The 24,006-nt window shown below is 48.4% G+C and overlaps 1 protein-coding gene across 1 annotated transcript in view; it reads right to left on the bottom strand.

Moving 5' to 3' along the window:
• The window catches only part of CSMD2 (CUB and Sushi multiple domains 2), a 304,278-nt gene that overhangs the window by 46,252 nt on the left and 234,020 nt on the right, over nt 1–24,006 (bottom strand). Inside the window, exons 34-44 of the mRNA XM_075722124.1 lie at nt 23,457–23,660; nt 22,824–22,948; nt 18,428–18,524; nt 17,324–17,428; nt 12,794–12,912; nt 12,631–12,700; nt 10,115–10,231; nt 8,930–9,139; nt 7,047–7,235; nt 4,168–4,345; nt 2,242–2,387 (exon numbers count right to left, since the gene is read on the bottom strand). Coding sequence (XP_075578239.1) covers nt 2,242–2,387; nt 4,168–4,345; nt 7,047–7,235; nt 8,930–9,139; nt 10,115–10,231; nt 12,631–12,700; nt 12,794–12,912; nt 17,324–17,428; nt 18,428–18,524; nt 22,824–22,948; nt 23,457–23,660 — 1,560 coding nt within the window. The remainder of the gene's footprint in view (nt 1–2,241; nt 2,388–4,167; nt 4,346–7,046; nt 7,236–8,929; nt 9,140–10,114; nt 10,232–12,630; nt 12,701–12,793; nt 12,913–17,323; nt 17,429–18,427; nt 18,525–22,823; nt 22,949–23,456; nt 23,661–24,006) is intronic.

The raw sequence follows: 24,006 nt of genomic DNA on the forward strand, positions 1-24,006 counted from the left end.
ACCCTCCTGCTACACAGCAAAGAGCCATCCCAGGAGGGAACACACTTATTTGCAATCTTTTAAAGAGATGTTTGACAGTGGGGGAAGAAGGAAAGGAAACGGTAACAAAAATTTAAATTAAATGCTATTTAAAAAGTGCTTGACAGCATCTATTGAAGTGGAAAGATAACCCAGCATTTACAGCATTAATCTCCTCTCCTTAATGGCCCATATTTCAATAGAGAGGTGTGATTAAGATGGCTTCAGCATCTGGGTGATACAGCACTGGTAAAGCTCCTTTCAACAGCACATCCATTTGTTCTCACCAGGACAAAAACAGAGTCCCGTCCTTGAAACCACACTGGGACCCCCTTGAGTTACTGTGCCATAAAACCCTTTCCCATCACGCTCACACATCAGTTCGCGCTGGCACTTGAACTAACCCATTTAATAATAGGTGCAACATCATCATTTTTCAAGGGATGCTATTGAATCTTTAAGCTCTGTGAATCATTCTTTTGTTTCCCTTCCTCCACCCTAAGGAAGCATTTCTTTGCAGGCATTTAAAGGGGCAATGGTTCTCTGACACAGTCCTGATCATCGCTGTACAGGAAAAGACAATTTAAAGCCGAAGGAGGACGTCTCCTATGTCCTAGATCTGCCAGCATGCAGACGCAGAAATGAAAATATACATTGCTGTAGATCCCGAGGAAATTGCATTTCCTGCACCTACAGCCCAAAGGGCGATGCCAAAGATTTAACTGACTGCGCTGCCTGAGCCCAGAGTGAAAACTTCCCCCCCTTCTCCTGCACCTTCTGGGCGTGCAAGGCTCCACACGCAGAACGAGAGCTTGGGGAAGAGGGAAGAATCTCACCCTGGAGGCGACCACCTCGATCACTGACATCTCTGGGGTCAGGCTTTGTACTGAAGTCCCAGGTGTAAAGGGGGCAAGAAGCCAGTCAATGACACTTTAATAAAAGGCCAAGCAGTTGCCAGAGCGCCCAGCTGTTAACAGGCTGTAAATGCCTGCTGGCCCGCACTGGTGCTGCACCGGCACCGGTACCTCCCAGCACCAACCCCAGACCTCCCACGCCTGTGAGTGGCTTTACACCCCACGGAAACCATCAGCTAAAGAAACATCGGTGCAACGTGCTATCAAGATCAGAGAACAGCAACATATGCCGATGGGCTCTAACCATAGCAATGATAGTGTCTAATTCCTATTACAAAAGGAAGCATTCGCTGAACTGCAGCAGTGTTTACATACTGCTCATTTCTGAGCCAAACTGCCTAAACCATAATTTTTTGCATAACTGTTATATACGCACCATTGTCTAGGAATATAAATCTTACAGTGTTTTGCAGCAGTAAACCAATTCCCTCTGAAGCCTAGCAAACATTCTTTAAATTCAGCCTATCTGTATAATACTTGCCTTTCGGAACTGAACATAAGCTAAGACAATCTGCACAGATTCATCGTGTAATTCATGTAAGACTTTGTTGACGTTCTTGCCAGCAAATTTCCGAAGCAAGAGGAGGTCTCCGTTTGCACTTTCCAAAATCCCAGTACTGCCGTAGGAACTTGTTAGCTAATCCAATTTAAAGTTGGGCTCTCGTTTAGTGGTGGGAAACAAATGCTCTCATTTCAATGTAATACCCAATATCTCTCTAGCGTGAGCTGCACTCACACCAAAGAATCCCCAAGTAATTCAGGGATTTACAGGAACCCCTTTCCTCCCCAGAGAAACAAAGTCACCTCTCAGCTGAACACAGCTGCCATTTAAAACAGGCCACCAAGATGACCCAACCGGTTTAGCATAGCGTTGGAAAGACAACACTGCATCCAGCCAACGCCGCAGGGAAGGAGAGTTTTAGGTAAACAAAGTGGAGCTATCCATAATGGGATCTGCCATGGAGAGGATGATATTTACAGGCATCACCTTGAGAAAGGCGTAGGGTTGGCATGGCTGTTAGTCTGCAGGCACTTGATCTGTGCTTGAATTATCGCAACGTTACAGATGGATTTCCACATCTGCACAGACTGTGTGACCACTTGCCAGCACTCGATTGCTTGAGAGACCTTCAATCTCAAACCTGTGAAAACTGGCCCCTTTGTGAAAGATTTCAGGTAGGAGTGTATTTTCTCCACTTCTTCTCTTCCCCAGAACTAGTCCTCTGCACAACAAGCCCCAACCGATCCATGCCCCTCCGCATCCCGTAGGCAGGTATAAAGCATGCGCTGCTCAGTAAGCAATACAGACCGTAGAAATAAATGGCAAAAATCCCTCCGTTGGCGGCATCACTGTGGAATTTCATCAGGACCTGATTGGAAGAGCTTTGGGCTGATTTCTTAGCAGAGTTGCCAGTGAACACACCAAGCTGCGGGGCTGTTTGCTGTGGACCATCCCTAAAATCATGGCAGAAACACAAGAGCATTATTACATGTCTTTAATCCTAGGCAACAACCAACCTCCTACGCTGCATGCACAGGAACGCCGCCTTCCTGCTCTTCCCTCCTTCTCCGCCCTTTTCTACATCTATATATAGTCTCAGCAGCTCCCTGGGCAGCTGACCCGGACCCCCAGTCCCCCTCCCCGACCCACGAGAACCAGGACAATTTCCTCTGGCAGTGCAGTGCTCACCCAGTAGACAATTACAAACATGAACTTCATTTTTAGCCTCAGAACGTGAAGAATTAGGGCCACTTTTCCAAAGGAGTTTCACTCCCTGTCTGCACAGCAGACACTCAGCAATTTTGAAAGTCAGATATCGATTGAGTGCTACAAGCTCAAGAATTTGGCCACAAGCTCTTTAGCCAGCACAGCTACGTGCGCTCCCTTGGCTGACTGAAGTTGATAACATGCCATTTCTCTTCCCTTCTCCAAACAGGAAAGGAAGATCCCAGCCTGTAAGGCTCCTGGGGTGAAGAAATCAGTGCCGCTTCATTAGCCGCAGCAGAGTTGTGCCCATTTTACATCAGAGGTCACGGTTCCCACTTGCTGCTACTTAAAAGGCAGCTGGGGGCCACAGCCAGTTCTGGTGCCTAACACCATCCCAGCATTGCCTTCGTGGTCTGGGAGATCAGCTTGGATTGTAGGGCTGCGGATCTCCGATTGCAAGAGAAAAACCAAAAGAGGACATTGGTAAATGTAAATGATTTACCAACGGCTTTTTCTTCATTCAGCCTCTCTCCATAAACAGGTAGCCGCAGTTAAACCACACCCCACAGATAAAGTGCAAAAGGAAGAAAAAAAAAAAAGAGAGGAAAAAAAAAAAGCCCCAGAAAATGTCTGTCAGAAATCAGAAGCGAAAGGCAATTCCTATTATGCAAGTCCGAACAAGATTCATTTCAACTAAATTCAGCTTGAGATAAAGACCCCGTTTACCATTCATAAAGCCTCCTCTGTAAAGCCCCTTAGGCTTCCCAAGAGATGTTTCCTTATTCCATTCGGCAAAGCGTTTCGGATATGAAGGGACAGGCTGATGACAGCACCCAGCAGGACGAGCGGGGCTCTGCTGCCAAACGCCCTCCCGCCGCAGCTGGGACGCCGGTCTGCATCCCCCGGCAGCTCAGCCCCTGCTCGTGGTAATTGCAGCAAACCAGTGGGACAGTGACTGCTAATCCCAGGCACCGCAGGGGGCTGATGTGCTTCGTTTTTAACTGCTGATGATCACAGAAATTAATGACTAGGAAGACCTATAAGGTCTTACAGGCGCTGCTGTACGGCCAAGGGTGGGACTGCTCCTGTGAGCTGCACAACACCAAGGCAAAACCACCACGAAAGCGAAGGATTCCTTCGCAGACTCCCCTGCAGACCCAAAGGATGACATTTCCATCACTTGGCACGAGCAGCCTAGTCATTCAGTGATCATTCCCTTCTCTGACCTTGCACTCCCTGCCTACATTTTTCAGGAGCGTACCATTGACAGCGTTTGGCGACGGTCACCTTGTCCAATTTGCTAGCCCCTTGCAGCACGTGGCCCTCAATCTAAAGGCCCTATCAAGCACGTGGAGTTTAAAAAATTCCAAATCCTCATCCCAGCATCCCCAGAGGATACTCCTACTCTCAGACCTGCACCACCCACGCACCACAGCAGTAGGTGCTCTATTTAGCAGCAAGAGCACCTTTCTGAAATGGGGCCTTGGTAGCAACTCTAGTCAGTCCTCACGGCTTTGCTGTACCCACCAGACAGTGATGAAATCGTTGTAGGGCTCTGTTTGCAGCAGAGTGAAGTTGAGATGGATTCCATACCCCACCGGCACTGTGAGAAGCCAAGTGCAGTCCTGGGAATTGGGGTACTGGTTGGGGAAGCCAGGAGAGTAAACTGTACCATTTTGGGTGGTGATGTTCCCCCCACAAGGCACTGCAGGTAATCAAACAGAAACACAAAGTTAATTAAGAAATATCCCCCCAAACAATAACTCTTAAAGATCCTCTATTTCTCATTTTTCTTTCCTTTATTTTGGATAGAAAGAGAGCAATTCTGGAGGATCCAGCCCCAAAACCCTGCCCTAGCTTGCCTTGAATAATTCAGATCTGTCACAACTACATCTAACATTTTCAACTTAATTCCATTACAATAAATTTATTAAGTGCTTCAGAGCTGAAAGGAGACTGTCAGGGTGTTTTGTACAGATGTGACAGCCAGGTGTGCAAATAAACTCTATCTTATGCCCTAGTAAGAGTCTTTGGGCTCTACCAGCTGTCTGCACCCATGCATGGAAAATACAGCTCCTGATGGGATCACACCAGTGGGCAAATCTATCCACTTGTTCATACAGCACGGCCTGGACCAGAGCCACCGAGCAGCTGGCTTTTCACCGAGTACATCTGAGCAGGGGGGAAATGATGATTTGTACGACAGCAGCACCCAATTCATTAATCAAGACGACAGTTCTATTGCACTAGGTATCTTCCAGGTCCAAATGAACTTCCAAGCTACAGAGAGGCAATTAGAAACAGCCTAGGCAGGAAAAAAACAGGGAGAGGAAGATGACATCCTGCTGAAGGCAAGGCAGGAGGGCCACAGCAGGTCCCTTGGTCTGAAAGCCCCATGTACAAGCATCAGCTTCTGGACCTCTCGGGCACAGAAGCTGAACTGAAACGATGGTAACATCTGCAGCGTGTTACTGGCAACCTGCAACAACTGAGGGCACAAGGGTAAGTGCAGACAGTGTCACCTGCCCGAGCCAGCTCTTCTCTAGAAGCCACGTAGCTGTAGTAACCCAGTCCTTGGCTTAGGCTAACACATCCTCCCTCCCAACACCGCTCAGTAATTCAGGCTCAGTGCTGAACACTCACTCTTCTCCGTACAGTAGCAGCTCCACAGACTTCCACCACCCTGGCCCTGACTTGATGTTCCAGATGTGAGGTTAGAGCCAAGCTCCATGTACTCCCTGCCTGGTTCTGCTCTGCTTACCCAGTCTGTCAAGCTGAGAAAAGCACGTGCATTTATACAACTCCACACGCTCACTTTCTGAAACAAACACCCAAGGAACCTTGGGGGCCAAGTTCCTTTCTGCCCTGCAAAGCAGCAGGCAGCCTGCTGATCGCTGGAAAAACTCCCTGGAGCCGTGCTGGAAACCTCGGCTTCTGTGCATTTATTTTAGAATTACAGCTTCTCTTTTAATTAAAAGGGCTTTCAGCTGTGACCTGTGTGGGAAAGGTGAGGTGGTTCGCCTAAAGCAGCGAGTCCTCGGCTTGCTGCTATGCAAAACCGGACCATTTAGGGAAACAGCTAGAAAGGGAAAGTTCTGCATTGACTTTAGCAGCACTAACAGCCCACCAGATGTGCACACAGAGAAAAAAAGCAAATGGTCCAACACGTACCTAACCCCTCGCCCCTCTGTGCTATCAGAAGTGCTGCAGAACAAGAAAGCTACTTAAAAAACACAACAAAGAACTGGATGGCTGTAGCTGGCAGAGCTGATGCTGAGGTAGATAAGGGCATAATCCTGCCACCAGCAGCCCCCCACCCTACCAGCAGCCCCCCGCTGGGCACCAGACAGTTTCTCAGCTAACACACATCCCTTGCATTGCTGGGGTCAGTGAAGAGCAGCTGAGGATTTGGTTCTTTATGCTTTGTGTTCTCTGGGGTTCAAGGACTTAGGACTTAAAAGAGGAAAAAATATCACCTCTCCCTCTCTTTCCCCAGTGCACAGTTCTTGCAGACCAAGTGCTGTAAAGAGGCTGGGATAAAGGTCAGTGCTCCTGGGAAATGCGGTGGGAAATCTTCAATAAGCAGTCTTGAACTTCTTAAGGGTTCATATGAAAACCTTCTTCTAAAGTAAACCACACAAAACTCAGTCCATTGGCCCAAAGGATGAAAGGCTGAAACAACCCTACTGGGGTTTGAAAAGAGAATTTTGACATTTGAGCTTCGATGCCTAGAACACAGATCCACTCCTTCAGCCTGCAGGGTCCTGCTAGCATACAGGATCTTCAGAAAGGAGAAGGTTGCACGCAAGGTTTCTGAAGAACTCCCATCTGGATCATTTGGAGATGCCATCGTTGCCACACTAAGGTGACTTGGCAGGGACACAATCTTCCCACGCTAAGAGCCCCCAGAGCTGCAAGGGTCTTTTACCAGGACCTGTTTTTATCTATCAATGCTAAATCAACGGAAGCTGAACATTGTTGAAGAAATAAAGCTGACAAGAGTGATTATTACCATCACCCCGGACTGCTTCCTTCTGAAAGCGCAGATCCCACTGGCATCAGCAGCGCGACTGACAGCTGCAGACAGTCCTCAGCCATAGCATGAGATTCAAACACATCATCTCCAAAGATGCACCTTGGTTTTGAACTGTTCAAAATGTTCGCTTTGACTAGGCTGAAATATGTTGAACATCAACTCACTGAGAACATGCTTCAACACCTCAGGGGTTCAGGCTTTATTCAAAGTGCACAGCATGCACTTTGAATGCCTCCAGCGATGCTTTTGTTTCCAGAGAAACTTTCAGCCCAATTACAAAACAAGGATTCAAAAGGCGGCAAGAACAGAGAGCTGAAGCCTTTTCTCTCCCCACGTTCCGGGTGCATTCAGGGTGATGCCAAAGCCATACCTTCACACCTGGGCAACGGGTGGTCCCAGTTCCTGTTGGTGCCGTGCTGACAGGTCAGGACGGGGTGGCCGATCAGCTGGTAGCCAGGCAGGCACTCAAAAGAGATGGACTGGCCAACGTTGTAACCGGCTCCTCTTACGACACCATTAGCAAAAGGTTCTGGGTCAGGGCATTCCTGCAGCTCATAGGCTTTAAAAAAAGAAAAAAAACAAACCAAAAACAAACCCACAAAACACCCAAAACAAAAAACCAAAAACAAACAAAAAACCCAAAGGAAGAATGTTTCATACTTCATATTTTCTCACAAAAGCAGGAACAGTACACCCACCATGCTGCTTGGCTCTTTCCTCCTCATACAATGATTTAATTGAAGGAGAGAAACTTTAATGAACCATGCACACATCTGCATGAAAGCTGAGGGAAAACCCCGCTGCTGCTTTGTGGGAGCCTCAGACACGAGCACTGGGGTCTGCCCGGGTCCGCCGGAGCTCGCAGCCTGTATTCACAGAGTCGCCCCGCACTTCACTTCTAATTGGGAAAGCTGCCTTGTTTTTCAACAAAACATGGACAACCCTGATGACGAATGCAAGTCAATTGGTTAACATGTTCCACCTGGCATTATAAATTATTGCTCAGCCTTGCTAGACCTAATTTGCATAGCAATTTCCATGAGATTACCCAGAGTGCCTCACAGAGCACATTCCTTCCTAAATTGTGCAGTAGCGCATGAATTATATGGTGCATGAACAGGACAGCCAAGAGAAAATTAATGTTTTCAATTAAGTATGAGTAGCGGCTTTTATTGCTATTTCTGGGGAGTCAGCCCTTTGTCAGTCCTTGGTTATATCACATGGCTGGAGACACATGCTCCATCCTTCCCACCCCTCAGATCTCTCTCCCAGGCAGCAGCTGGACCGCTTGGCTCCCAGCTGCTGCGCGGCAAAGCCCATCCTCATCGTATTCAGTGTGAAGTACACGATCTGCCCCGGGCATCCTTTGCCCCTTCGTATTCCCACATGCCAGGACAGGTGGACAGAGGAGACCAAAGGGTTTTGCAAAGACACGCGTCAAGGTAGAGCTGTGGATCGGGCAGGGCCAAGAGTTCGCGTGCTCTTTCAACAGGGCAAAGACTCACACAGGCAGCCCCAATCCAGCACCTCCACAGAGCAGCAAACCCAGTAAGAGAAGGAGCACTTCCAGGGCCTCGCTCCGCTGGCTTCGGAGGCCGAGGCGGCTGCGGCTCAGAGGGCATCACATTCAGAACTGGGGGGCTGCCTGAGGACTCAAGCTGGGCAAGAAGGTAGGCACCTCCATTCCCCCATCATCTCCACAAACTGCACTGAAGGCATTTTTTGATTTAGGAACTTACTTCTCTAATTTTACTCCAGGTACCCATGCCAGCCCCGTTGTTACATTATTGGGCTATTTACTTATTTACCCGGTTCCCTCCACCAGCCTGCCCCAGCACAAGGCTAGGCTGCAGCTAAGGATGTGTTTGGACTTCAGCTGAGACTGAAAAGCAGCTGCAGAATTCCAGAGCAAGCTCATGGCTGCCGAGGACTCCTCTCTTTGCACACAACAGTCAACAGAGCCAAGATCTAAGTGAATCTGGCTGGAATTAATTCAAAGGCATTTCACTGTCACAGAGCACTCTAGGAACATTTGTTATTTGCCGTAGGCATGAGTCTGGGTGAACAGATCCCAGTTATTAGGATTAAGCATGGCCTTCATGTAACACCTTTCCACGCATTTGGATTAAGTCCTCATGGAATTAATTCAACAGAATAGCAACAACTGTGACGCCTACCCTCTCTCCCCCACCCTCGCCATTAGCACCCGGGGCCAGGATTGTCCCACTGCTGCTTGTTCGGTGGCCTCCTTACCTTGGTATTCCAGCTTGAAGCCTGGCTTGTTCTGCGAGTGGTCGCTGTGGAAGTACACAGTGGTTTCATGAGATGTCGACAGGAGGGAGCCTGGCATTTCGGTGCCGCTGAACCGCCCGATGACGTTACTGGTGTCGTACGGCCCGTTGCGGATTTCGACAAAGTCGTGGTTCGGCTCAGTGGAGAAGTTTAGGAACTGGATGTGAGCACCTGGAGAGGAGTAACGAACAGTCTGCCTCTAAAGCTACACCCAAGCCCTAGCACGTCAGCACCGCTCACCCAGTGACGCCCAGTACAGCCTGGTCCATCAGCAGGAGGACAGGTACCGTGCTGGAGATAGAGGGTGCCTGTAGGTCTATGGGTCCTGCTAGCTCCAGACAAGCTCAGGCCATTACGCCCGTAGTTTCATGCTGCTGGAGTTCCTGTGCACGCCTCTCCCTCCGCCTGGCACCAGAGAAGTTCGGAAGGCAAGCACAGAGCCACACGGATCAGCCCTCGCCAAGCTGAGCGCGGCCAGCTCAGGCGGCAGGCCGGGCTGAGCCAGGTGTTTCTGTTCCCCAGCAGCACACGGCAGCTACGCCAGGAGACGAAGGAGGGTTAACTCAGGAAACCCGGAGAGTCAGCACTCCTTCCAGGCGTGCAATACTTCCACCTCCTGGCAATTAAGCACCCTGATGGGGCTGGCCTGGAGAAGAGCCGAGCTGGAGGTGTGCAAATTTCCCTCTTACTAATGGCTGGGGAAACCCTAATTTTGATTGTGCCGATGCCTGCATGAACTCAGGCTGCGGCAGGATAGAATCCGACAGAAGCTTTGGTCACTTGTTGCGTTTATGAAGAGCGATGCAACTGGTGATGCTTTAAGGCTATTACAAACACGAGTAGCTCAAGACAGGCAAGTAGGCAAGCACGCTAAGGGAGGATGTTACAGCCGGTTCAGAGGCGTGCCCACAAATCCGTATCAACCCGTTATGCTCCACGGTGACCTGTAATCACCTTTTGAAAAAATATTTATCATGTCATATACCATATAAATGCATCTTTAACGGAAAGTGTGATCAGGAGGTCAAACAACAGAGTTTCTGTAACTCGTCTTGGCAAGCAAGGCACCCAGCACTGACTGAACAGGGTCGGTATCTTCCTATCATCTCTTTTGTGACGGCATCAAATCAAAACCAGCTGTCTCACCAAATCCCACTGGCAGCAATATCCTCCATGTGCAGTCCAGGTTGCTTGGATAGTTTCCTGGGAACCCTGGGCTCAGGAGCACTCCTTCCATCTCCTCTGCTGTTCCTCCACACTGGGCTGCAAAATCAACAGTGTTAATGGTCAGGATCACTTACGGGTCTCTCTGGATGATGGCCATGGCCAGCCAGCTCTGTGGGAAATAAAGAAATTAAAAACCAAGAGGAGAAAAAGGAAAGCCTGCTATGGAACTAGCACAAAGTTTGCCAGGCACTGCATGGCCCCATTACTAATGCGTGTGCCGTTCTCCTGCCCTCTGGAGATAAAAGCCTGGACCCAGAGATCCAGTTTTGGCAATCACAGTGGGAGAGACACATCTGAGCTGCAAGAGGAGAGACAGACGCTCTGTTCTGTCCATAGCCATTGTAACGCTGCACATCATGCACACAGCGCTTGGTTGAATTTTTAACCACCTAAAAAAAATACTGCGAAGAAACAGACTGATCCTATTTTGACTCCAGTTACCACTACTTCTTTTTCTGGTTAACTGATCTACCTTGACTGCTACACTTGTCAATCTCTGGGCAATTACTGATAAATATAGAACAGTGTGTTTGCACACTGACTGAAGTAAATTCCCTACCAAGAAGCGATCCAGAGATGACAGCACAAAATATGTTTACAAAAGGCATCACATGGAATTTATGCATAGATAGCATCTTCTCACACTTATCTGGATGACCTCTACCTTGTTACGGCAATACCACCCAGCCAAATACATCCAGGTACACTCCTAACACGCTCTGACAGTGAAGGTACAGATTCCCTTTGTCCAGTATCTCATTACGTGTGTACTTGCTACTAACAAAGTTTCTCCCAGAAGATTTCTCTTTCTTTTTCCTCCTAATGGCTCTTTAATAGAACTACTTCTAAATTATTTAGAAGTCAAGCATCTGGATGAAGTAGACCAAAAGAAAATCAGCACGCTTTGCCAGGGAAGCAAGCTGTTCTCTGAGCAGGGGAGAAGCAAAGCCTGGGTTCCCACGCAGCCGGTGGCCAGCGGTGCTCTGGACAGAGTTTAGACACAGCAGTGCGTGATTAGCACAGGACAACGAGCATCAGGACTGTCAGCACCGGGTGCTGCGGCATCCCCGTAACAGACGACAGTCGCTCACGACGATCTGCACTTGGCTGCAGAGATGTGTTTGTGCCTCTGAAGCTGGATGACCTTTTTCAGTCAAGTGTGATGCAAGCTGAGGGATATGAACAGACAGGCGGACGGGCATTTGTGCCACTGCACTTGGTCACGACTGTCCAAAACCAAAAATTCAGACAATCTGAATTAACTACACTAGTGTTTACACTGTGAGAGTGCCAGGTAGGCACAGCCCAACCAGGCAAAATCCCACTGAACTGGGTGACCCATGCTGATTAAAAGAAGAAAACTTGAAACTTGCAGTTGCTCAGCTAGTCATCAGCTAGACGGTAATATTGGGATCCTCGTCCACGTTGGGATCCCCCAACTCTAATGCTGAGCTGATGGGCTTGATTTCTTCCAGAGCAACTCCCATGGGCATGAGCCCTTTAGCTCAGTCATTCTGCTGTAAATGTCTCTGTATTTATGTCTGGCCTGCAGATCATCAGATAAAAGAACTGTTAGCTCTTATAATTACTTTCAAGCAAAATGATGTAAGCTAGAACAGCAGGAGCCCGAAATAACTGTTAACTAAAGCTATTAAATGCATAAATGTCTCTCTCAAAGCTGTAAAATGTGCAATATGAATATTAAACATCTACATTTGCTAAAAGCAAAATACTGAAAATAATCCAAAAACTCCAGCAAGTTCCCTTCACCTTTGTGCCTCTTCTCCTAGGGCTTACTTCTTCCACGGTGGAAATCAACTGCCCGGTCCTTTTCTCCGAAGGCCTGAAACACTCAGCAGTCTCAGCCCTGCTCCTCAGAGAGCCACGGGCAAAGAGCTGCCTTGACAAGTGACCTGGCTGGTGCTGGTCACACAGGACCTGCGAGGCACCAAAGCAGGGACAGCGAGGCACCACGCGGTGCCGTTCGGACAGCCTGGGGTGTAAGCAGGCTCCAGTAAAAGATGCAGTTTTAGCGATACCATGCTGCATTTCATCAAAATAAACCACAGTCTCAAGATCTGTGCTTAAGATGGAAAGAAAACTTTCCACCCATAAACCCAATCTGCTTTCAGTATAAAGAAGTTTTAGGTCTTCCCTTTTGAATGAATTTTTGTTGAGGAAACCCTATTTTGTATTTTACATTTTATACTATAGCCACATTTTAAGCATTCAAATAAAGCATTGTGGGCAGCCGACAGGGACTTTTTTGTTGAAATTTCCCCCTGCAACAAATGAAGATTTTTCCACATTCATCTCACTTTCAGAACAAACCTGCATTTCTCTAATGCAGACCTTTACCCCCCCCCCCCCCCTTTTTTTTTTTTTAAGAAAAAGGCTATAAATATCTGCTAGGTACAAAACAACAGGAGTCCTACCAATGCAAAGGGGAGGTGGGTAATTCCAGCGGCGGACAGTGCCTGGCATGCAGGAAATGTGAGAGTGACCCTGGAGGAGAGAAAAACAAGACACAGGGTTTGGAGGGTCTCCCTGTATCCCACGTGTCTGTCCCCGTCCTTTTTGTTGGCAAATGTTCAGTACCTGAAGCGCGTAGCCTGGTTCGCACTGGAAAGAGACGACATCGTTCACTAAATAGCGCTCGCCGATCTTCAGGCCGTTCCCGGGAATGGGGGGCTCCGGGCAGCTGGACAGACCGACGGCTGCGAAGGCAAGAGCAAGGGTCTGAGATGAAGGCAGAAGGAACGGAAACGCACACCTTCATCTTCTCCCAGCCCCGTTCACCAAAAACCTGCACCACAGACACCGGGTGGGAAAGCTCCGCAGCCTTCGGATTCTCCCCAAAGACACCCCTGATCACGCAGTATTCCCCTCCGCTACAGGGCACGTCCGGGATCCAGCGGTGTTCATGCCTCGTGCCTTCGCTTTACCTGGGACACACTTTTAACAAGGTACAAAGGTATCACAAATAATTTTGTGATTCACAGCTAAACATATTTTTGGCTGAACCCTAATGACTTGACGGAAGAGCTGCAGCTGCAACAGCATGTCCGCTGCAAAGCAAAAAACCCGGCTCATTCTCAATGGTTCACAAACCAAACCACCCGCCACGAACCCTCCCCATCCGAGGTCCGGACCGGAGAGAGGACCAGAGAGGATGCAAGAGGGAACTACCTGCTGGCCCTCGCTGGCCGTATCAAGGGCATACGGTATGTCTTGTACGTAATTTGTCCCCTTCTGGGCAGAAGCAGCACGGCTTCGTTCTCTGACCCTGTTCTTCCTGTTTTCAGTTACAGACTGAATTCACCACGAGACATAAGCAGCAGTAAGCACGGCCAGTCCGTGACGGTGCTGCAGGACAGCCTACGAAAATTTCATTCCATCCCGTTTCCACCTGAGCTCCATTTACAATGGGGAATATCCTGCTGCAGACCCAATTAACAATCCCCGAAGTCGCGCGTCGGGTGACGTGCTCTCCTGTACACACGTGCCGCCCCCTCTTCCTTCTGCAACACCGAACGGAGATAAAACGAAGCCGGGCGTCTGGAGCCCCCTCGCACCCACCGCGGCTCAGCTGCCTGCCAGCACCTCCCTCGCTCTCAGTGCTGGCAGCTGCCACTGAAAGATAACCTTCGGCATCACTGCAAGGGCTAACGCTCTGCTCAAACCCTACAGTCTGCAGGCTGGGCCGAAAGCAGATGAAAAAAAGAAACGAGAGAGGAGATGCTGACTCTCCTCCTGAAACCCGAGTCACGCTTCCCAGCAAGAAAACACACAGTCCCTCCCCACACGTGACTGCATTGCTTGACCTTCAGAGAGACAAGAGCGAAAATAGCTTTAAATAACTTCCCATTCAGATCAGCGGGCACTGAGTTTCACTCAGCCCTAAGTTGTTCTTACTCTGCTTTGGCTTTCGAGCACGCAGAGATAAGAGCTGTGCTTGAGGAATCCAGTGAGGGAGAAAGGGGAGGAAACAAACTCTGGTGTTTTAGCTCATCTCTCAAAACTTCCTTGCAGCACCTCTAACCGAACAAAGACAAAACCTGGGGCTCAGAGCCGTGAAATTCCAATTGTACAAGCAAAGCAAAAAATACATTATTTCCAGCTGCCCTGAAAATCAACACCTATTAATTTTCTCAGCAAAGAAACCAAACAAGCCTGAGAATTTCAAGCCTCATGAAAAACTTGAACATGATTGTTGCAATGGGGTAGTACGATCCTCCAAGAACTTATTGATTGAAACAGAAATGGAGAAGAGAGTCACAGCAAGAAAATTTCTGAAACAACATCCATTTCTCCAGCTCCCAGAGAGCAATCCGGGGCACACTGTCTCTCCCCAATCTTGTTGGTTGCCATAATCTTGCTGGAACCATTAATATGCAAGGTTTCAATCTGCAAACCCAGTAAAACCTGGAAAGCTTAGTACTAGTCGGCCCTCTAAAAGCACACGGTATCTGCAGTCGAACAGCTATGCCATTGCTGAGCACATTTTACAAAATGAAAGGCACTTGCAAATCTATTTGCTGCTTTGATAAAAATAAACAGAACGTTGGCTGGCTTCAGAGACAAACACAAGATTTGTGATCAGAACCAATTGTCAGACACTGTGTCCAGCAAGAAACAATTATGTTTGCATTGCCCCAAGGAAGACTGCATGAACAGAGACCGCAGTCCCAGCACATCTCTCACCGGCTCACCATCACTGCTGCCGACGCAGGAACAGAGCCAGACCATCACCACGCATTAACCAGTCCCCCGAGAGCTGCACAAAGACCAGACTGGCTCCTGGGCCCTGTCGCGCCCGTATCGTCAGTACACTGCAAATGCACAAGCCTGCTTGCTTTCCCGACTGCTAGCTAAACATTCAATTTAGATGTGTGAATAGAGCTGAGAGCTGCTATTCTGCTCCTGCTCGCTTGTACACTGTGCTGCTGCTGGACTGAATGTGAATAATTCGAGCCCTTGGGACAGTACCATCGGCAAGGTAACAGCCACCATCAGTGTCACCCACTGCAGCTCGGCTGTAGCACACCTTTACATCTGCTCCAGTAGCAGGAATCAAATCACAGGCATGGGGGAGAATGAATTTTTGGCATCCTTATCCAAACCTGACAGCCCTTTCCCAAGAGACTCTCATCCCTGCCACGTCTTCCAGTTTTAGTCAGGTTTGTTCTCTTACCACTGAAGATTTCTTTTTTTCAGCATAGTCTCTGTATACCATCATATATAACGATGTACTCGGGTCTATATACCCAATAGCTGAATGCAGCCTTGCATGAGACCTGCCGGAATCAAAGTGCTGCCATTCTGCGAGGGTGTCAGCATAACCCGTAACAGAGAACCCACTAAACTGTCCAACACGACAGAGGGGGAGAAAGGAGTGGGTGCCCACGCTTTGGGCAGTGCCTGCTTTGCAACGTGATCTCAAAGCTTCCCATTTAGCTCATGCCAACGTGCCCCCCTGAGGTGGAGGCTGCAAAGGAGGGGGGCCACGCATTCGTATCGATCACAAGGGAAATTGTGCTGTCCAGCGTCTGGACACTGCACCTCTGAACACAAAGCAGGGGGAGATACCACGCCAGCAGATAAGCTGAATGGGATCTAGCTGTGTGCCCTGGCAGCAAAGGCACCCGAGGGTGTCCTGGGCTTACGGACAGGAGCGCAGCCAGCAGATGGAGGGAGGCAATTACCCTGCCCACTCAACACCCATTAGACAGCACCTAAAACACTGTACCCAGTTTTGCACCCCACAGCATAAGAAAAACATTGATGAAGTGACCAAGTTCAGCAGAGGAGCACTGGATGGCCGAGGGCTCCAGCACTCATCCCGTGATGAAAGGCTGCCCAGAGAGTTTGCACAGTCTCCATCCTTGGAGTTTTTCAAGCACAGACTGCATAAAGATGTATAAAGTGAGCTATCCAGTTTTATCTCATATCTGACCCTGCTTTCAGCAGGTTTGCTGAGATAACCTCTGAGGTCCCTTCCAACCAGAATTATCGTATGAAGATGTATGGTTGACAGCTGGCTGAATATGAGCCAGCAGTGGGCCCAGGTGGCCAAGAGCGCTTGCGTCAGGAATAGCGTGGCCAGCAGGACTACTGAAGCGGTCGTCCCTCTGTACCGGCACTGGTGAGGCCACATCTGGAATACTGTGTGCAGTTTTGGGACCTTCACTACAAGAAGGACACTGAGGGGCTGGAGCGTGTCCAGAGAAGGGCAACGGAGCTGGGGCAGGGTCTGGAGCACAGGGCTGGTGGGGAGCGGCTGAGGGAGCTGGGGGTGTTCAGCCTGGAGAAGAGGAGGCTGAGGGGAGACCTGATCGCTCTGCAGCTCCTGGCAGGAGGGGGCAGGGAGGGGGGGGTTGGTCTCTTCTCCCAAGTAACAAGCGATGGGATGAGAGGAAACAGCTTCAAGTTGCACCAGGGGAGGTTTAGATTGGATATTAGGAGAAATTTCTTCACCGAAAGGGTTGTCAAGCACTGGAACAGGCTGCCCAGGCAAGCGGTTGAGTCCCCATCCCTGGAGGTATTTAAAAGACGTGTAGATGTGGTGCTTAGGGACGTGGTTTAGTGGTGGACTTGGCAGTGCTAGGTTAATGGTTGGACTGGATGATCTTAAAGGTCTTTTCCAACCTAACCGATTCTGTGATTCTCTAAGACTGTCTAGCCCTGCAAGCTGTGACCGATATTGAATGCAAAGAGCAGGCAAAGAGCAGGCAGTCCTTCCTAACCTCCGGCAAGCATCGTTTTAGGCACTTCCCAAGCAAAGATTACAGCAATGTGTTGAACAGGCCAGGTCTCCATGAATTTTTAATACTTTGGCCTCCACAGCTCCTCCTGCGCTACAACACAGAAACCAAAGAGGTGCTACAAAGTGCATCAGCAGCAAGATGAGGGTCACCCTGTGACCCCACATCTCCTCTGCTGCATCTATTCTCCATTTAACGCTCACTCCTCCTCTGCAACTTGAGAGCAGGGAACCACATAAGCATGGGCCTTAAAGCTCACCACCCTTTCCCCACTAAGCAGCTGCCACTTGTACAAGGCAACGGCTCTGTAACCATTTCCCCATCGCTCAGAGGAACTGCAAGATCAAGGCTGAACTGCTCTTACTTTTGTATTCCAGGTGAAAACCGGCAGCAGAGACACTGATATCCGAATAGAAATGCAGATAGAGCTGGTTTGAAGTGCTGTTCAGCAGCGCAGGCACTGTAGTTCCTGGCAAAACAAGAGGTGCACAAAGATACTGAAGAGGATTCTTTTTTCCTCCTCCATGTCCTCGGAGACTAGCTGCAGAAGAGGCTGAGAACAGAAAGTCCTTTAACTTAACAAGCTCTGTTGGTTTTGATCAGGTTCTAATGAGGCCAACCGAGAAATACCCAAGGCCTCTCCGCAATGGCCTTTTCAAAGTCTACTGACAAATTTCATCATGTGAAGTTTTACCACTTACAGACCAGACAGACTAAAAGCATCGAGAAGGGAACTGGTGATGAGAAATGGCGTGGGTGGAGCGCAGGTCCCCCGCAAGGTCCAGACTCCTTCTCCTGCCTCATTCCCTGGAAGCTGTTACAGCACCAGGTCAAGGCAGTTCTATCCCAAATGCAACGGTGGGAGCAGAGTCTGCTGGTCTTGATGCATGACCTTTCTCCTTACCAACCTCAAAGCACTTGGAACACATTTGTTCATTAAATAAGCAAGAATCAGCCCATCAGTTTGCAAGTGGCTCTGCTATCTGAAAGCTTTACAATGTTCTTGGGCCTCCTGCTACTCCCTGCTCTGCTGAAAGCCACGGTCCCCACTGCTGGGCATAAGAAAAGTTGTTTTGTAGCCCTTCACCCCTTTTGGTGCAAATCGGCCAGGTTGGGTTAACCCACCAAGTGCAGTGGTCTGAGCTAACCCCGCACAAACCAGCAGCGCTGCGGGAACTCCCACTTCCAGGCTGTGGAAGTGCTCACGGGTTTGTGCAAAAAACCCAAACCCAACCCACTGGTTTTGTGTTTAAGGCTCTCTATCAACATTTTCTGCAGGAAGACAGTAGTCAAATTCCCAAGTCAACAAAGCATATGCTTCCCTTTAAGCACATGCTTAAATCTATTCCTAGTTTCTGAAACACTTAAGCATATGCTTAATTTTATGTCTGTGCTGAAGTCCAGCTGACGTGAATAGGAATTAAGCGTGCACTGATGGGCTTCCCTGAACACGATGCTGAACACGTACCAGAGAAACTTCCCAGCATGGTGGCTGTGTTATCGCCTCCATCGAACACTTCCAGGGAATCCCAGTTCTGCTCAGTAACAAAACTGATCACCTGTATCTGAAGGGAAAAAAGAAAAAAGTAACAGTACAACTCCTGCAATCATGCCAATAAACCAAAATAATATCAATGAAAGGGCCACTAATAAAGTTAACAACACACCCTGGGGCTTTAAGTCAGCACTGCTGTTTATCTGTGCTAATGCACTGGCAAAACTTGGAGACTGCCTTTGACTATTGCCATTTGGGTTATACGGCTATCTTCCAGCAAGCTCCACACTCCAAACTTCTGTATCGGGGTGCTGTCTTCTACTGCTACAAAGGGAGAGCTCCTGTAATTTCACAGCTAATTCACAGCAGCTGAGAATCTGAGCCTTTGTTTCTGCTTTGAGAAATCCCTGAAGACTTTTGCAACACTTTCAAATGAAAGCAACCAATAGCAACCCAAAAGCTAAAATAAAACCAAAGAAACCCCCATTAAACCACACAATTTTTTTAATCCAATGGAGTTTCCACAACTGCCTTGTTTCTCAGCTTTCAGTCAAATCACTCAAGTTGCATTTTCAAGTTTCCCACCTTTCTCTGCCATGCCCCATAAGGTTTGGAGGCTTAACAGAGTCACTTGACTCCATTAGTTAGAATATCAATGCAATCCTCAAATGAGCTACACCGTGAGATCTGATAAATCTGCATTTACACTGAAAAGCAGCTCTTATACTTGAGCAAAGATCTACATTGCATAGATTTCCTTGATTACCATTAAAATGGATTCTGCCTTTATTCCTAAATACTGGGAGTTCAAAGTATTCAGCGTCCCATTAAGAAAAATAAGCTGTGCTGTAGAACAAGTTTGGTGAACAGCCTGAGAGAGTCGGACAGCAAACCTGAGAGAGAGCCAACAGTATTTGGGGAAACCAGCTTCAATCTGTAAGCTCTAGATGAAATTTTCAAACACCAGATACCTCAAATTAAACTTCTAGGCCAACAACCTAAAAAAGGACTCAAAGACAAATCAGGAGCATAAATGACTTGTAGAACTTGGCCCCAAACAAAAGGCGTCATTTCTTGGCACGTGGCAGAGGCCGCAGTTGTTCAGCACCACTGCCGGTGGGTTTGGGGAGAATGCCGGAACTTTGGTAATTCAGCCCGGTAGATTTGCCTTTACTTCCAGCCTTCACACATCTGCTTACTGCAGAGCCTCGATTCTTTTGAGGTCTCTTTGGATGAAGATTTCCTACTAAGCCTAATGCTTCTGATCTGCAGTCGTCCTGTGGAATTCAACAGAATTACTCCCGTAAGCACAGAGCTCAGCAGGACATGTTCACCGGACTGAATGCCGCAAAGAGATTTCAGCGCCCTGCAAATCCTGACCGCACGCACATGCATGCACACGCACGCACATGCACGCACACGCTCACCCTTCCCTCTGGTAATTCTGTGAACCCCCCCTTTTTTCCTGCAGTGTTCTTATTCTGTATTTACTCATCCACTCCACATATCTTGCTTGCCTTTGCCCTGCTAAACATAAAATAACACATTTAAAAAAATAATAATAAAAAATATCAACCCCCATTACTTCTGCCATTTTAACCTTTTTCCTCCTTGATTTATTCTGAATACTAACGCATGCTATAAAGTTCCTGCAAAGTTGTTGTTTCCCCCCCCCCCCCAAAATACGTGTTCACCTAGCCAAAATTGCAGTGACCCCTGCAGAGCCATCACTGATCACACTGACCAAGTCAATACCTTTCAGCCTACATAATTACACCCCTATTGTGATTTGCATTATTGAAAGAGAACGTGGATTGAGAACGTGCATTTTGTTTGCTCTTACATTTTGTAAATTATTTATTCACCTTGCCCCCCAACTTAACGGAATAAACATTTTTAAGGTCCTAATTCTAGTCTGACATGTGGATTCACAAGGGATCTGCATCTATTTACTGCCATGTATATAAATTAACTCAGGAAGGTTTGCTACAGGAATGAATAATTCATGGCAGAAGTGCTAGCTCATACACTGATTACATAAAAATCCTGCCAGTGACTCGCCGCTACCAAGAAAGCTTTAATTTCACCACCTCCTCTGATTTACAGCTGTTTAACCTTTAATTGTTGTACAATGAGGGTAAACCGACGCTTAAATTAGCGTCTAATACCTGGGACCATCTCGCACCCAAGAGCGGGCGAGCAGGGAAGCGGAGCTGATGCGAGCGGGGCAGGTTACGCCGCCGCTGCGCGGGAGCACGGCGCGTCCGGCCCTGCGGCCATCACCCTGCCTCTGGGCTGCCCCCGCCCGCCGGCTCCTCTGCAGGGCTCCACTGCGGCTCTTCTGCTTCCTGGGGGCCAATGCCTTCGGCCGTGCCTTCTTCCCCCCCAGAAGACTTCCAGTGGAAATCCCAGCATCACAGGCTGATGGGATCTGGCGTGATGCGGAGGGAAGACGCCATCCCGTGACCGGCCCGTGTCTCAGGGCAGAGCCGAGGGGCGGCGGGTCCCTCGGCACACCGACGGCGTCGTGTCCCCTGCACGGCCCGGCACAGCCGCGAGTGGAGACCCCAGCACCGCCGCGGGACCACACGGGCTCCTGCCGAGCACCAGAGGAAGGGGTTACGCTGAAGGACCACGGTCCTGCCCTTGACCAAAAGCTTCCCACTCTACACCTACAAACTGAACTCCAGGCTCTGGCAGCGTTCAAGCTCAGCCACAGGATACACTTCTTTGCTCGCAGGCGCTCTGTGTTAGACCTCAAAACATCTATCTCCCTTGCAAGAGACTGCGTGCAGCGGGAAGCGGGGAGGGGGAAAAAAAAAAAAAAAGAAAAAAACCCCTTTAAAACACTTTGGCATTACATTTTCCAGTTTTACATGAGCGCTGCATCTGCACAACCAAAGAGGTGTGAAACAAGTACTTATGAATAAAGACACGCTTGTAACAGCCCGCTGCAACACCCGCTTTCCTCTAAGCTTAGCAGGCGAGCAAAACCCGCTCCGCAGGCTGAGAAGTGGCAGCGAGGGTTTGCATTCAGAACACGGCAGTGCAGAATACAGACATCTATTTACATCGCTTTAAAAATTAAGTGAATTATCACCTCCTGATCCCAGGAGTCCCAAGCAACTTGCAAACTGCCTCTACTGTTCAGATGTTTGGCTGAGCTAAATGGATCCTCCTGCCATTTGGGGGTTTTGAGAACGGCTAAAATTTCAGAGGAACAGGAAGGTATCGACAGTGAGCTCCGAGGCTTTTGAAAACACTATTCTAAATAGCTTCAGAAACAAAGAGGGGAGCAGAATTTGCTGGACTGGATGCACTGAAAGCCTGGCAGAGGGCACAAAATATTATTCCAGGCTTGTGCCGTTTTGCTGTGAAGCCCCTGATGCTGCTCCCACCAGCTCTGCCATCCCAGACCCAGGTTCAGGTTTCGGTTTGAGTTATGATGGTGGCACCGGGTAAGAATCCCCTCTGGGAGAGCAGAACTGTAATCCAGCAAGGCAGAACTGATGCTTCAATAAAACTGTTGAGAGAAACACAACTGCTGTGTGCCAACAGCTATGAGTGATGCAGAGAGAGAGGAACCCACCTACAAGTCTATTAGCCAAATACATGATAGAGAAATAAAAGCGCTTAATGAACAAAACCCTTGCAGACAAAGTGGTGTAAAGAAGAAAAACCCTCTGATAACGAGGCCCCGTGGAATGGATGAACCCGTTAAAGAATCCATCTCCTGTGTGTCAACTGATGTCAGCGCAACGCACGGTGAGATGCCTTCTGTGAGGACAAGGCACATGTGTGCTGAATGGGAACTTTATCTAAGGCTTGGTCTCTGATGTTGGGCTTAATTCTCAACATCCTCTGGTCTGCATGACTGTTTCTGCAGAGGAATGATAAGGACCACAAAAAGACCTGAAGAGAGAGCTCATTTACCTGGAGACAATGAACAGCAAAGCTGTAATTGTATAATCATACTGCTGCAACTCTGCTGGCATAACAAATCCACGCAGGCACTCCGAGCAAGCAACTCTTCCTTGGTGTAGCTTACATTGCTTTCAACATCGCATAATTAAGCAGTATAAAGATATATGCCCAAAATACCACAATTATTTTGTTACACCAGAACAGCCACATGGCTCCAGTTGATTTCCCACAGAGAGTGCCTCCAGGAGGCAAAAATCCATTGAAATATTACCCACTTTTGTCAGTCATAAGGTAAATGAATGCCTAATTCCAGAGAATTACACATTCAACCCATCTCTTTCCTGTGAGGAGCAGCAACTTCATAACACGTGGCCTCTTCCAGTGCACCAGACACTGCGCGTCCTCCTCTCTAGCCGTGCTGCAGCCACAGCTCCCCCCGCCGTACCTGTATCCCTGCTCCTTCAGGGACTGCTATCTTCCACACGCAGTTCAGGCTGTTCAGGTACGGCTCAGGGAAGCCAGGGGACAGGATGGTTCCTTTGCGTTCAGTCAAATTTCCACCACATGGCACTGAAATGAGCAAAGTAATACTTGAACATAGAAGGCCTTGGCTTTAGACTAAAACATTCTCTTTAAAACATCCGTCTGGACAAAAAAGCAAGCAGAACTGGGTCATGATTTAAGGACAAGATTTGTATGAACAACCCCTTTTTCAGTAAATATCTCATATAAATTCTCCCCTTTTCAGTAAATCTCTCATATAAATTCTAACACAATAGAAGTTTAGATAGGTCTAATTTATTCTAGATGCCATCCCAGATCCCACAGCTGAGTGTTGGATCAAAAGGCCCCTTCCCTGACATTTGGGGTTAACTGCCCGTGTTCACAGGCAGGCCTGGCTTTTCGAATGTAAGAGGTATGAAATAGGGTTTTTTTGTTTGTTTCATTGGTGTTTTTGTTTTTTGTTGTTGGTTGGTTGGGTTATTTTTAAACCATCCCAAAGGATGTAGTTTATTTTTCTAGCACAAACTGCTGAAGTGTTTTGTCTTGTCTTCCCCCAAACCCCAAAGACACCTACCCACACAGGTGGGTACCGAAACGTTCCACTGAGCCAGCGCCCCGGGCATGGTGAGGCACTCGATGCTGCGGGAGCCCTGGAGCGCGTAGCCAGCGCTGCACTCGAACCGCACCACCGCTCCCACCGCGAAATCGCTGCCCAGCCGCCGGCCGTAGCGAGGCTCCGGGACCGAGCTGCACTGAGTGGCACTGGTCCGAGGAACCGCTTCCATCGCGGACAGGAGAAACCAGCAGATTGCAAAGCAAAACCAAAACAAAAGTAAAAAAAAAAAACCGGTTAGAGCAAACGTTTTGGAAATATTAAGTGCCAAATTAAAGATCCATTAAAAACAACACAGGAATCGGATTATACCTAAACCCCAAAGAGTGGCTGAATCCAAACATGACCACTGAGAAGAAAAAGAAATAACATTTCATTCGAACTTCTGTGAATTCAAGTGATACTTGAAATAAAAGCAGCTAGGACATTATGGAACCTCGCATGCTTTCTAAGATGAGACTGTTTGCCTTCAGAAAACTTACCATCACATCAGAAAGGTCATTTCTAAATA

This window comes from Pelecanus crispus, chromosome 16, assembly GCF_030463565.1.
Source record: "Pelecanus crispus isolate bPelCri1 chromosome 16, bPelCri1.pri, whole genome shotgun sequence".
NCBI classification, from domain to species: Eukaryota; Metazoa; Chordata; class Aves; order Pelecaniformes; family Pelecanidae; genus Pelecanus; species Pelecanus crispus.